General features: G+C 42.8%; 1 protein-coding gene across 1 annotated transcript; it reads right to left on the bottom strand.

Moving 5' to 3' along the window:
• Positions 1–651: 651 nt before the first annotated feature.
• On the bottom strand, positions 652–1596 carry LOC127052834 (olfactory receptor 1052-like). The gene has a single exon (XM_050956952.1). The coding sequence runs from the start codon at positions 1594–1596 to the stop codon at positions 652–654; it is 945 nt and encodes a 314-aa protein (XP_050812909.1).
• Positions 1597–14716: the final 13120 nt, after the last annotated feature.

Genomic DNA, 14716 nt, shown 5'->3' with positions numbered 1-14716 from the left:
ATTTGCTCAAGGTCACAAAGGAAGTCTGCAGTGGAGGCAGAATTTAAACTCAGACCCCTCAAGTCTTAAGCAAGTGCGATAACCTCTGGGCCACCCTTCCTTTCTCCTGTGTGTGTCTAATGATGTGTTTATGTCTATCTAACCCCAGACATAACCCTGTCTCTGTCTATCTAGCCCCAGAGAAAACATCCGTCTGTCTAGTGTCTACCGGTGTGTCCCCAAACAGAACCATCTATCTGACTATCTATCTATAAAAACACCTCTCCATGTGTACCTCCTTTTATTTAATTGTGCAGTGATTTTAGGTGGGGGCTGTGGGAACTAAGCTAATAGTGGAGGCAAACACAAACAATTACAGTGTCCGAGTATCTCCTCTTTATATCATCTGTTAAGTTAATCAATATAGTTCAAAAGGTAGTGGAACAAGCTGCGGGAGATGCCTATATTGCAGAAATCACATATCAGTGCATAAAGGAGAAGCTGTAACAGTTACTGGACACTGTTTTTCAAGGGAAATGGCACCTTCCTTCTTTATCTGACTCAAGTTCTATTTCCATATTGTTTTCTCCTGGAAGTCACATGATGACAGAAATTTCTGCATAATGACTTATCTGCACTCCAGTACTGATCAGTAAAAAACAATTCCCATATTTACATACAGCGAGGAATAATTTTCTGGTATATTGTCCTCCTCAGGGCATCTTTCACCTCCTTGTTCCTCAGGCTGTAGATCAGGGGGTTCATCATGGGGATCACAAGGGTATAGAACACGGCCACCATTTTCTCCCATTCCACTGAGCTTCCAGATGAGGGTCGTAAATATGTAAAGATCAGGGTCCCATATAAGATGGAAACGACAGTCAGGTGGGAGGCGCAGGTGGAGAAGGCTTTTTGCCTTCCTGCCGTGGAGCGGATCCTCAGGATGGCAAAGATGATGTAAGTGTAGGAGATGAGGATGAAGAGAATGGTGCCTATTGTTTCTATGGCTGCAAAGATGAAATGCACTCGCTTATTGATACGAAAGTCAGAGCAGGAGATTTCTTGGAGTGGGCGAATATCGCAGAAGAAATGATTGAGGACATTGGAGTGGCCAAAGGACAGACTGAATACAGTACATGTATGCACAGTGGCATTGATACAGGCGCACAGGTAAGAGCCAGCCACCAGCTGGAAGCAGATTCTCTTGGACATGATGACATTATAAAGCAATGGGTTGCAGATGGCCACAAAGCGATCGTAGGCCATCACGGCCAGGAGGCAAAGCTCATTGTTGGCACAGAAGGAGAAGAGGAAAAACTGAACCACACACCCAGGGAAAGAAATGTCTTTACTCGTCACTAGGGAACTGAGCATCGCCTTTGGGGCAATTGTAGAGGAGTAGACAACATCTAAAAGTGACAAATTGCTGAGGAAAAAGTACATGGGGCTGTGGAGTTGGGAGTCAACCCTAATCAGCACAATCATCCCTACATTCCCCACCAGTGTGCAGAAATAAATGGCAAAGAAGAACACAAAGAGGATGCTTTGTAGCTTTGGACTGTCAGTTATTCCCCGGAAAATGAAGCCAGTCACTTTGGTGCAGTTCCCTGGAGCCATTTCTCCTGTCACTGTGCTCTGTGTCAAAGAAGAGGCAGAGGGGAGGATAAAAGCAATGAGTACCACACAAATAAATCTGTTGTACAGTGGAGACTCTTATTATCTCTTTAAAGATGCCTGAACAACGGAAATTTAATTTAGTAATAGATTCCAAAGCCCAAAGGAACTTTTTTGATTTTCTAGTCCAATGGTTTTTTTCATTTTCAGACTAATCAAAAATTTTGAATGGAGGTGGAAATCTTAGACATAATCTGTGGACCCCTAGGAATCCACAGATCACAGGTCGAAAAGCAGTGTTCTATGGTAACAACAACCTTTTGAGTACCCCTTAGATGTAGTCTGTGGACCCAAAGGTGTTCAGAGATGACAAATTCAAAACCCCTGATCTAGTCTAACTGCTTGTATAACACAGGTCATCATTTTTTCCCAATATTTTTCATTGTAAACTAGAGCATATAATTTAAAAAAATCATCCAATCTTGAATTAAAAATTGTCCATAAACTGAGTATCTACCACAACCCTTGGTAAATCATTCCAATTATTTTAATTACCCTCACTGTTAATAGAGGCCTTTTATGTAGAGCTGGTTATAATTCCCTCCTACACCTTCGGACATTTTTGAGCTTTCAGGATCAAAACCTCAAATAAAAAATAAAATAAAATTGGCGCTGATCTATTTTGGCTGAGATCTGAAGTATTTTGATTTTGAAATGGAGCAACTTGGAGATGTAGTCGAACCAGCAAGACTGACCTATAAAGGAGAAAGGAAGCATGAGGAACTTCAGCTAGACAGATCAGCATGTGGACTGCTCAGTGCTGAAGGTGTTTCAGAACAGGTCAGAGAAACACTCATTGGGATGTTTATTTAGTGTTACTTGGTCTTGCCTCAGTACAGGGAATCTGACTTGACTACATGAGGTCCCTTCCACCCTACATTGCTAGGACTCCCGAATAACAATATTTGTATTGATTATTATTATTTTATTTTATTTGTTGTAAAAATGCTGACATTTCCATGGAAAAGTTCAATGAAAAAGAGATTTGTTTGTTTTTGTGGGAGGAGGGCAGTTTTCATCTATTCCCTAGGAATGTAGTGTTCCCACTCACTGTAGGGGGGTCTGATCCAAAGCAGATTGAAGCCAAAGGGGAGGTTTTCCATTTATTTCAATGCATTTTGGGGCAGGCTGTTTGGGAAGATGATGAAATCTGATATTACAGCTCTCAGAGTGAGAAACAAGGAAAGGTAACATGCAGTGTATTCGAACCTTCTGCACTCTCTAATAGAGGATATCTTAAAGGAAAATGGATTAGTAAAGTTCACAAAGAATTATAAATTTATATGAACTCAAAGGGGAAAAAACACTTCCTCTTTTATTCAGCTATTAAATATGAGATTTTGAATGCATCGAAATCAGGAAATTGAAAGCAGGGTCTAAAATCCCAAGATGTTTGTGACAGTTTAACTGCCTTTAACCGATGAGTAGAAACAACATCTCTAACAAAATGGCATGAACAGTCCACTGGCCAACTCAGCCAATGCAAAATACAGCCAGACCCACCCAAACATCTCTCTACATGGGCTCCTACCTGAAATCTCTTTAAAGGTAAAGTTATGGAGACAGAGTCTGACCTGGTCTAAACTGGAATAGCTGGAAGACTTTTTAATCGAGCACTTTAATACTTTGAGATCATTTTTGTTTAAAGTCTTACAAATAAGAAAATAAAAACATGGTGAACAATATAGTTACATGAATATTCAGTCATTTTCCTGAGATATGCATCTTTTGCACAAACTGGTCTTCTTCGATTGTTTTTTATTACAGCTCCTATTTTTTCTTCTTCATATTTGCCCACTCATGGTTATAAACAAGGTCACCAATAACAAAGTTCTTGCATTTCTCCATGAGATAAAGAAACACCAAAGATAGGAATCAGAATTTCCATATGGAAATATAAGCATAAAGTTACACTCATCTGGAAACCCTCTTTCTTGGTAAGATGGGTATTTTCGTACTAGATTTCTACAATTTTTTACCTTGCAATGTGAAAAAATTAAAACACATGCACACACACACATACACACAAGTTTCAATTATCCTGTTTGTACTAATCACATTTCACCATAATAAGAAACCACAAGGAAATGTCAAGAGAAAAAAAATTATATTAAACAGCCCACTGATAAATAAAGTATTTTTTCCACAAAATGTAATTTTAATGTATTATTCTATCCTTTAACATTTCTGGGTTTCAGAACTGATCCTAAAACATCATAAACTCTTACTTTGTTATAACAACGCAATATCCGGAACACTTTGAAATGCCGTGTTCCCTCTTCACTGTGATGTAATGTGGGATAGATAATAAATTAATTCAAGAATCATTTTCAGGTAGAAATAGCCAAAATTGTTAGTAAAGTAAAAAATAAAAATCTAATTTCTAAATGAATCATACTAACACTGTAGCTATTTAGAGAAACTGAACTAAAAGACAATGGCAGAGAAAAAGAATTACTTTAAAAAGAAGGAGGTGAGAGTTTTGGAATTTCAGAAGTCTGTTTGCTCAGAAGTGATCTTAGAAGTCCAAATCAGCATTTTAGAAATGTTAACCACAAACAATGCAAAGTCGGCAACTGCAAATATAACTTTCTTATTATGAAACTAAATGGCCAGGTGTCACCACAGCCACCTGATCTATAGCAAGGAGGTGCTTGGAGTGGTAGATTTAAGCCTCATATTAGCACTCCAGCACCTTTCCATAATTAAAACAGTTAGGAGCTATGCATTTATAATAAGTCAATTAAAACCACAAACTAGGAATAAACTCCGATTAAGTTCAATAAACAGCATTCTTGTTGAAATCAGTAAGATTATGTTCACAGTGGTTCACTGTATATTAACTGAGGAGATATGAATGAATAGCAAAGTTAAGCAGCGGGAGCTGAATTAAAACTACGGGTGAGACCCTCATGCTAGCTCTGTCTCCTTGCACAGCCTAAAACTGGAGTTCTGCAGGGGGAGAGAAGAGGCAGCAAGTGAGTTTGAGGAAAAGTTTCCGCCTCAAGAGGAAAAGACCTTAATGATAATGAATACTAAGTAAAACATCTCTCTCTCTCTCCCATGCTCACATGCAGTATCTTATCATCCTGTAGAACCTAAGGCTACAAATCTCTATAACAGGGTAGGCAACCTATGAAACGCATGCCAAAGGCGGCACTTGAGCTGATTTTCAGTGGCACTCACATTGCCTGGGTCCAGGTTACCGGTCTGGGGGGCTCTGCATTTTAATTTAATTTTAAATGAAGCTTCTTAAACATTTTAAAAACCTTATTTACTTTACATACAACAAAAGTTTAGTTATATATTATAGACTTATAGAAAGAGACCTTCTAAAAATGTTAAAATGTATTACCGGCACGCGAAACCTTAAATTAGAGTGAATAAATGAAGACTCGGCACAGGACTTCTGAAAGGTTGCTGACCCCTGCTCTATAATTTACCGTGAGTGAGTGGAGACAGTGGGAGGACCAGCCTGTCCTTCTCAGAAGATAGTTCTTTTGCAGAGTCATAAAGCAGATTCCTAGAGAATACCCACAGATCTCCACCTTAAGTACCACAATGAATTGCAGGTCAAACAGCATCAAGAAAGATGGTTTCCTTGGAAGCTAGGTGGGTCCAGATGTTTCTGTTCCTTCTTCCGCTTCAAACTAAGCAGAAAACTCAACTATGCAAGAGAAATTTCATTCCATTATCAGTGAGTAGCCACCCCAAACCCATGAAACCGTCCATGGGGGCAGAGAATGGTGCACTGGGGAAGCCAGTGCTGCCCATTCCATACTGTACTGTCTTTTTTCACAATCTTCTCTCTCCAGGGCTGCCGACTGGGAATATTTCACTGCACAAAACCCACTCTGGGAAATTTTAAATGAAAATGTTTGATATTCAAATAAATGAAGCACATTTTTAGAAAAAAAAAAAAGAACAAACCCTCCATTAAACAAAATTCTGTGAAACCAAGGGGTAATTTTAAGTAAACTATTTTCATCTTGATTTGCACAGCGTATGAAATCTTTTAACTCCATAGAGCACAATGGAGCAGACACTCAGTTGATATAAATCACCATAGCTCTGCTGATGCTGATGGATCTGTGACAACTGACACCAGGTGATGATCTATCCTGATATTCCCAAACTCTGACATGCAGCGTTCAGGATAGTTTAGGCAGTTGGTCCCATTTCACTGCAAGTTATTTTGTGAGAGAAAACGAAAACAACATTTTGGGGTCAAAAGCATCAGCACTTTGAGAAAGAAAAACAATCTTTTCTCTTGGTAGACAGAATGGATTTTGGAGCTTTCCTCGGGTATTAGAACTGCAAGAAAAATAGATCACTCACCTTAGTCTTTGCCCTATAATGTTAAAACTTGTTGCAAGAGAGAGATCTCTCTTTATTGAATTCAAATGGATTGTGTAGGGGGTAATTGGAGGCAGGGTTTATTTGTTCTGTCGACATGAGGGGACAGAATTCCTCAGAGCTCTGAATCTCAGGTCAGGCACAAGTGTGTGTGTGTAGGGAGGGAGAAAGGGGATCATTAAAATACCCATTTACATCTCCCAGCAGCAAGAGATAGTTAGACACCAATATATGGTCTTCAAATGTTGCTGAAGTTCCTGGACATGTTGATGCTTCTCTGTATCTTTCCCTCCATTTCATGCAGTCTGTAAATCGAAAATCCCCCCTAGCAAGAAACACATCCAATCACAAACACACTGAGAGGAATACAGAAAGTTTTTGATCAAGTTTTGCCAGGATTACAACTGTGAATATGGTTTCTTTCAGAGCAGTAGGACTAGACGTCTGTAGGTCGCACAGCCAAAGGGCAATGAGCATTCTGCTGCTCAGTGCTGAGAGAAAGAAACATTTGAAGCAGCAGCATGAGAGGGTCCAGAACTCCAGTAAAAAGTCAAGTATCGGGAGTAGCCATGTTAGATTGTATCCACAAAAACAACAAGGCGTCCAGTGGCACCTTAAAGACGAACAGATTTATTTGGGCATAAGCTTTCGTGGGTAAAAAACCTCATTTCTTCAGATGCATGGAGTGAAAGTTACAGATGCAGGCCTTATAAAATGACACATGAAGGGAAGGGTGTTACCTCAGAAGTGGAGAACCAGTGTTGAGGAGGCCAATTCAATCAGAGTGGATGTAGATGAGGAAGTGTCAATTCTAGAAGAGGCAAAGCTGCTTTTGTAATAAGCCAGCAGCTCCCAGCTACTTGTAATGGCTCTTTCAAAACCAAAAATCCAAAAAAGGCATTTTTAAGCATTTAAAGTAGATTTTTAAAATGTATTTCAAAAGAGCTTTCTTTGTTTTAAAAACTAAACCTTTCAGGAATAAAATTTGAAACTGTGACAAACTATATTAAGACCTATAGTTGTTAAAACCTATTAAACTAATTTTAATTAAATAAATATATGAAGAAGTCCATGTTTGCTGCCAAGTGTCAGAGGAAGTCAAAGCACTGAACTGTTGGAAGTCATTGCCTAAGCACCTGGGGGTCCAGAAGTTATTGAAACACTCAGCCAGATTTTGGCAGCTCTAGCCTCTTCTGCGGGTGCAGAAAGAATATTTTCTTCATTCCAGTTGATGCAGCTACTTCATTCAAATGTAAGAAACTGATTGGAAGGTTGAAAAAGGATGAAGGCTTCTTTTCCTTTTGTGATACATGAATAAACGCTAGAAAGGAGGAGATGTGAGCTACTACTTCTAAAATCTAGAAGGACATTATGAGCAGGAACACACAGTTCAGTGCACGAACTAGAGATACTTCTTTACCTCAGTTTGTTTGAAATGAAAACAAATGGTTCAGTCAACCTTTTTGTTTTTATGTATCCTGGAAAACCAGCAAGTCAACATGTTTGAATGGATCCCTATTCCCAGAGTCATAGAAGACTAGGGCTGGAACAGACCTCAGGAGGTATCTAGTTCAACCCCCTGCAGCAGGCAGGACCAATTCCAACTTCATCATCCCAGCCAGGGCTTTGTCAAGCTGACCTTTAAAAACTTATAAGGATGGAGATTCCACCACCTCCCTAGGTAACCCATTCCAGGGCTTCACCACCCTCCTAGTGAAAAAGTTTTTCCTAATATCCAACCTAAACCTTCCACTGTGCAACTTGAAACCATTGCTCCGTGTTCGGTCATTGGCCACCACTAAGAATTTCACGAGAATCAATCATTCATTAGGAAAATAACTCAAAAATACAACTACAAAACATTTGGAATGAAATCAATCTACCCTGATCTGTAGTATCTGGGGGTATGGGCCTCTGAGGCTAGACTGAGACCCTCATTGGCTAGAACCACCCAGTGAGCCAGTAACAAATTCCAGTCCTGTTACCGTCCAAGCCTCCGTAATGCAAGGAACACCTGAGGGCTGCGGGATACAGAGAGGTGCTGAGAAGGTCTAACTCATGATTGCAAACAAAGAGATGTGGTATTGGCTTTGGTTGGGGGACAAGTAGCAAATGCATCAGGATTCTTGCCCCAAACAACAATCGCCCATTGTCCTTTAGAGCACAAGGGCTCTAACATGCCTGACATGGTCAAATCTCTGTCCTACTAGGACTGAGAGAATTTTCTCCATTCCCCATGATACAGAGGTAAAGAGAAAGGAAGTGACCTCTCTTTGGTCACACAGCAAGGTCATACCAGAGCTAGAAAGAGAAGCATAAGAAACAAGTTATATTAAAAATGTTTTGCATTTCAAACTAACTTATTTCTTAAACAAAGGCAATTTGATGTGTGGTTAGTGAACTGAAATGATACATTCTTATCTCCACGTGTTTCTAGATTCATGAACCAGTAGATCTATCCCCTAGTTTTTATCCATAGATTGAGGGAGGAAAACAAGTTTGCCTGTTTTGTGAATTCCCAATTGCTTTCTTGAATTCCAACAAACTAGTCAATTGAACTGAACGATTTGAATAAACTGAAAGGAAGACAATATTTTCTGCACCTTTCAAGGAAGCTACTGCTGCCCAAAGCTGGGTTAGCATTTCTGCTAACTTTGCTTCCAGGGCCTTAGCTATCACATTAGTGGTGCGACTGTCTGAAAAACTTGTTAGTGAACATGTTCCACTTAATGTTATTTTTTCTCTTCTATTTAAATTATTTAAAAGATTGTCATAAATTTCATCCTTAACAAAGCTTGTCAATTTCACATTTAATATTTTTTTGTCAAGCTGCCCTTACAAATCTCCAGAGATTATGATTCCACCACGTCCATGGGTCACACTTGGCGGCAGAGAGACTGGGGATAGAGGAAAACCAGCAATGAAAGCCAGGAGTCCTGACTCCCAACCCCCTGCCTCAGTCACTACGACAGGTCACACTCGGAGCCAGGGAGACTGGGACTAGAGTCCTGCTGGCACTTCCCAGCTCTGGAAGGGAGTGTTCCTCTAGAGGTATGTGTGTGATTCTGGACAGAGGACTCCTGGGCTCCATCCCCGGCTCTATCCCTGACTCTCAACGCAACCCTGAGGCAGTGGCTTCTCCTGTCCAGGCCTCTGTTTCCATCAGTGGGGCTGAGGTCCCTCCCCTACAGACCTTGGGCCGTCACGCTTCAGGAATGTAGGTGAGGTACTAGGAGACCTTGAGATGGGAGGTATCCTGCTGGCTGTCAGTCAGTGTTGTGACCCTCCGGCTGCTAGCTTAATTATTCGGTTTGTCAGTCCATCTGTCTGTCCAACCACGGGACAGACCACATGCGGGAATTGAAATAATGACATCATAGTTATTTTATTTGTATTTTTTTTTCAATTTGATTTTTCCCTCAAATTTGACACCCCATTTAACTTGAAGGAGGAATTGCCTCAGCAGAAGGGAGTTTGCTAGGGGCTGCCAACTGCCCTAGCCACCTCTGTGAGCCTTTCATCTCCCTCTGGGCCTCAGGCCGGTTCCTTGTGCTCTGGTATCATGTTATCCCAGCCACCAACTGCTCTGGGAGAACTGGAGGAGTCAGTCAGCAGAGGCTGCTCAAGTGCCCCATTCACCAGAGCTACTGCCCATGGCATCAAGTTAAGGAGATGGGGATCCCTTGGGGAAAGGTTTCCACTTCCTCTCACCCCCCAGCACTACTGCCCAAAGCCTCCCATCCCTTCAGTTGGAAGGGCTGAGGGTGGCTTAGAGGACTCTGGACAGCGGAGCTGGATTCCCGCTGGATTGGGAGGTAGAACCGTTCTCACGGGGGGACTGAGAGGAGAGGTGGCAGGAGTTCATTCCACAATGGTGGGAGAGGGGATGGAAGTCACTAGAGAAGAGAGAAGATTTCGCCTTGGGGGTTGGGTGAAGGAATCCGTCCCTCAGACATGGGGAGGGTGGGGAGGAAATTTTGCTGGTTCACGGTGTCATTAATACCCTTCTTTCTCATGGGTGTCCAAGTCTCTGATTGATCCTTGTTGCCTTGCAGCAGGAGGAAATTACAGTGAAGGTCATGGCCGAGCTATTTACTATCAGGGTCTTGGGCCAGGTCCCCAAAGTCCTGCAGGGGCTGTGCTCCGTGGGGCAGCAGTGAAGACCCCCCCGCCTTTGCATGACCAGCTCCCACCCCCTGCCGCAGGTACTGCTCTGTCTCACTGTGTCTGGGGGGAAGGGCTGGGGGGAGCGACCATAGACCCCGCAGCACTGAGAGAAACCAAGGCCGAGCACCTCGCTCTGAACACCATGCCCCACCCCAACCCCTGGAGCTGGGGCCAGGCCAGAAACTGTCCCTGCCCGCATGCCCAGAGGCCAGTTTTGGAAGAATCAGGCTGTGAGGGCTGTGGGACTGGCCCAGAAATGAGAGCATCCACAAAACCAGGAGTTATCCTTAATAGCCATTGCAGTCTGGGAGGCGTGGCTCACATAATCCTGGGTGTAGATTTGGGAAGTGAACTGGGTCCCAGCCTAGACCCTTTCCTCCAGGGGCACCTTCACTTTCTGCCCTTTATTCTCCCCTCCAGCTAGGGAGTCTCTGAGTGTGAAATGAACAGGGAGGGTAGTGGAGTCCTGGCACATAGCCTGGATGGGAGCTCCCCTTGGCTTGGACCCCAAGGTCTAGACATCTTGGTCATCTGGAGTACTGTGTCCAGTTTTGGGCCCCACACTACAAGAAGGATATGGAAAAATTGGAAAAAGTCCAGCAGAGGGCAACAAAAATTATATGGGGACTGGAGCACATGACTTATGGGGAGAGGCTGAGGGAACTGGGATTGTTTAGTCTGCAGAAGAGAAGAATGAGGGGGGATTTGATAGCAGCCTTCAACTACCTGAAAGGAGGTTCCAAAGAGGATGGATCTAGACTGCTTCAGTAGTATCCAATGACAGAACAAGGAGCAATGGTCTCAAGTTGCAGTGGGGGAGGTTTAGGTTGGATATTAGGAAACACTATTTCACTAGGAGGGTGGTGAAGCACTGGAATGGGTTCCCTAGGAAGGTGGTGGAATCTCCTTCTTTAGACATTTTTAAGGTCAAGCTTGACAAAGCCCTGGCTGGGATGATTTAGTTGGGAATTGGTCCTGTTTTGAGCAGGGGCTTTGGACTAGACGACCTCCTGAGGTCCCTTCCAACCCTGATATTCTATGATCCTGCTGTCCTTCTTTTATTGCTAGGAAGGGAGTCCCCCGATGAGGGGTCTCTAGGGCTTCAGGTGGGCAGTGCCTGGGAGCACCTGTAAGTCATCCTGGTTCCTGCCTGCATGTACCACCCTGCCCTGCCCTGAGGTTTCTTCACTATTGACTCAGACTTGATTCTTGGCTTCGATCTCTGGCTATGACTTTGGCGTGACCCTTCCTGGCTCCAGATTTTGGTTATGAACTCTGGCTGAGTATTTTCCTTGCCTTTCTCTAGCCTTGCTCCAGGCCCTCCACCCACCCGCTCCAGCATTGCCTCCTCCTCCTGATCTTCCCAACCCCTTGTATTTTGACTACCTGGATTTGACCTTCGGCGTGTATCTGGACTTTGGCTTGGCATGCACTTGGCTGATCTTTGATCTGACCACCCAGCTTCGACCTCTGTCCTAGACTTGGACACTGGCTCTAGTTCTGGCTCTGCTTTGTCGATGGACTCTGATCTCGGTTTTGAACCTGGTGTGTCCCTGGACCTTGATTCTAGCACCACTTTTAGCCTAGGTGCCATCCTGCACCTCGCTTGACCTATACTCCAACCACTGGACCTAATTATCAGATGCAGCACGTGACATCAGGTGGTGCATCTTCTTGCAGAAAATCAGACTCTCCACAAGTACGTGTCCTGTATGCAACAGGGGACCCATCACACCAAGTGTGAACCATGGCCTCACTACATGAGCCTGGCCCGGTGCTGCCCCTACTGGAGTTGTGCAATGGAAATTACTGAAAATGTCAGAGTTCCTTTAACCAACCCCTGTCCATGGACCTACTCCACCATTCCTGACTCGGACACCTGGCATTCCTGATAAATACTCAGATTACATGGATACCTTTGAAAGAAATGTGGATTCGTTACCTCTGCACCGGGACTATGACTGCCCTATTGACCTACCATCTTGGTTGAAAGTTGCTTTCGCCTGCATTTACGCACTGTTGGAACCAGAATTAGTGGCTCTCCCTGCGTATGTTCATGGAAACCGGTCCTAAGAGTTTATGAGCAAATAAGCATCTCCCACGGGTGCCCAGGCCCTTTTTGGGAAGAAGAAATGTGGGACTCTACTACGCTTCTGTTTAGACAATCAGCTCCTGAACAAAGTGATATTTTGGAACCATTACTCCCTGCTGTGAATCCCCTGACCTTGCAACATTTCATCAGTGATGTAGCTGCGGACATTGTGGATTCATACAGTGTCATCTATTCAGGTGACATACTTCTCTTTTTGGAGAACCAAGAGCAGCATGTGTACCACATCCGAATCTGGAGAGGTTTCGGCAGCATGGTCTCAACACAGAATTGGCCTTTACCTCTTGGTATCTTCTGAAGTGGAACTGCCGTCTTTCAAAACAGCTTGCATATTCTATTGTTCTACAGAACAGCAAGGTGCATATGACCTTTAAAAGATAATGTCTCTCTGTGCTGGGGACGTGGGCCACCAGCTTCAGTGAGGGCAACTTGACATTACTGCTGTTGGAAATAATGGCAGGTGGTGGTCATATTGAAAGAGGACCTCTTTGCTTAAAGGCAGTTTTAGCCTCATTCCTGTTGACAATGAGAGCTGGTGGCCATTTTGAAAAGTTGCCGTTCTCTGAAGAAGAAAGTTATTCACCATTAAAGTTTTCAGGAAATGTTCCCCTTGCCTATAGAGTTTTTACACACATACACACAAATTCTTATGCATCAACTGGTTTACCGGGAAATTTCTGCTTTTTCTCAAAAAAATTAAAGCTTGACCTCTGGACATTTTTATTGCTGGACTTTTTCAATTCTAATATATGTTTTTTTTAAAGATAGGGAAACCAGAACTGCACAAAGTATTCAGGGACTGAGGATACGATGTGTTTATATACAGGCAATATAATATTTTCTGTCTCATTATTTATCCCTTTCCTAATGGCTCCTAACTTTGTTAGCTTTTTGAACCACCACTTCATGTAGTTGCAGAGAACTGTCCTCAGTGACTCCAAGAGCTCCTTCTTGAGTGGTAACAGCTAATTTAGATCCATCATTTTGTATGTCTAGTTAGGATTATGTTTTCTAATGTGTGATACTTTCCATTATCAACACTGAATTTCATCTGTCATTTCCTTGCCCGATTGCAAAGTTTTGATCGCTCAGTTTTGTGAGTTCCCTCTGTAACTCTTTGCAGCCAGCTTTGGATTTAACTATCTTGAGTAGTTTTGTATCATCTGTAAGCTTTGAACCCTCACTGTTTACCCCTTTTTCCAGATAATTTATGAATATATTGAATACAGTTGCTTATGGAACCCTGTTGCTTACCTCTCTCTATTGTGAAAACTGACCATTTATTCCTACCCTTTGTTTCCTGTCTTTTAACCAGTTACTGATCCATGACAGAACCTTCTCTCTTACCCCATGACTGCTTAATTCACTTAAGAGCCTTTGGTGATGGACTTTGTCAAAGGTTTTCGGAAAGTTTGGGTACACTATATCAATTGGATCACCCTTGTCTGCATGTTTGTTGACCCCGCTCCAAGAATCCTAATAGATCAGTGAGGCTTTATTGCCCATTACAAAAAACATGTTGACTCTTCACTAACAAATCATGTTCATCTATGTCTCTGTTCTTTACTGTAGTTTCAACCAATTTGCCTGGTATTGAAATTAAGCTTACTGTTGTAATTGCCAGGATCATCTCGATATCGTGTTTTGAACATCAGGATTATATTAACTTTCCTGCAGTCATCTGATACAGAGGCTTATTTCACTGACAGGTTACATACCACAGTTAGTAGTTGTGCAAATTTCATGTTTGAGTTCCTTCAGCACTCATGCTTGAATAACATCTGGCCCTGCAGTAAAGTCTAAACTACGGTGGAGTTGCTATAGGAGCTCACAATGGGGAACAGGGGGTACTGGAGCTCCATCACCCAGTCCCAGAGCAACTGAGGCTGTGTGTCCTGCACTTGGGAAAAGTGATGACCCAGAGCGAGGAAGCTCTATTAGGAAACTTATGATCCGAGTCATTCTGCAGAGAGCTAATTTAGAACAAGGTGGGGTGAGTTTAGCAGTGTAGATTGAGGAGACAGTGGCTGGGCATGTACAGAACCACGCAAGGTACATACCTTACAAGTTCAGTTGTGTCTTTACTCATCTAAGCAATGCCTCCTTGCCTACACTGCTATTTATAGTGCTGCTAGGAGGCATGCCAGGTGAGGGGCTTTACATGTCACCCTAAGGAGTGTGCAATGTAGACATAGCCTTAGGGAACAGCCTGCTTTGTCTTTCTCTGTTTCAAGGTTCTTGTATGTTATTGTTCTGAATTCTAAAGAAATAAAAGTGTTATGTTGCAACCTTCCAAAAGTGTATTTTAGGCTTACATCTAGCGTCTCTATTTGCATGCTGTGAACATAACTCTGAGTCCACCCAGTAGGGGTCAGGAGTATTGGTACACCATCCAGTTAACCATGAGAGTGGGCTGAGCACTTGGGAAGG

The sequence above is a fragment of the Gopherus flavomarginatus genome, chromosome 5 (assembly GCF_025201925.1).
Source record: "Gopherus flavomarginatus isolate rGopFla2 chromosome 5, rGopFla2.mat.asm, whole genome shotgun sequence".
Classification (NCBI taxonomy): Eukaryota; Metazoa; Chordata; order Testudines; family Testudinidae; genus Gopherus; species Gopherus flavomarginatus.
This window is presented reverse-complemented; position numbering and strand designations above follow the sequence as displayed.

Bases quoted from the DNA above. Each gene is read 5' to 3' on its own strand.
- LOC127052834 (XM_050956952.1), bottom strand. From the start codon at position 1,596: ATGGCTCCAGGGAACTGCACCAAAGTGACTGGCTTCATTTTCCGGGGA.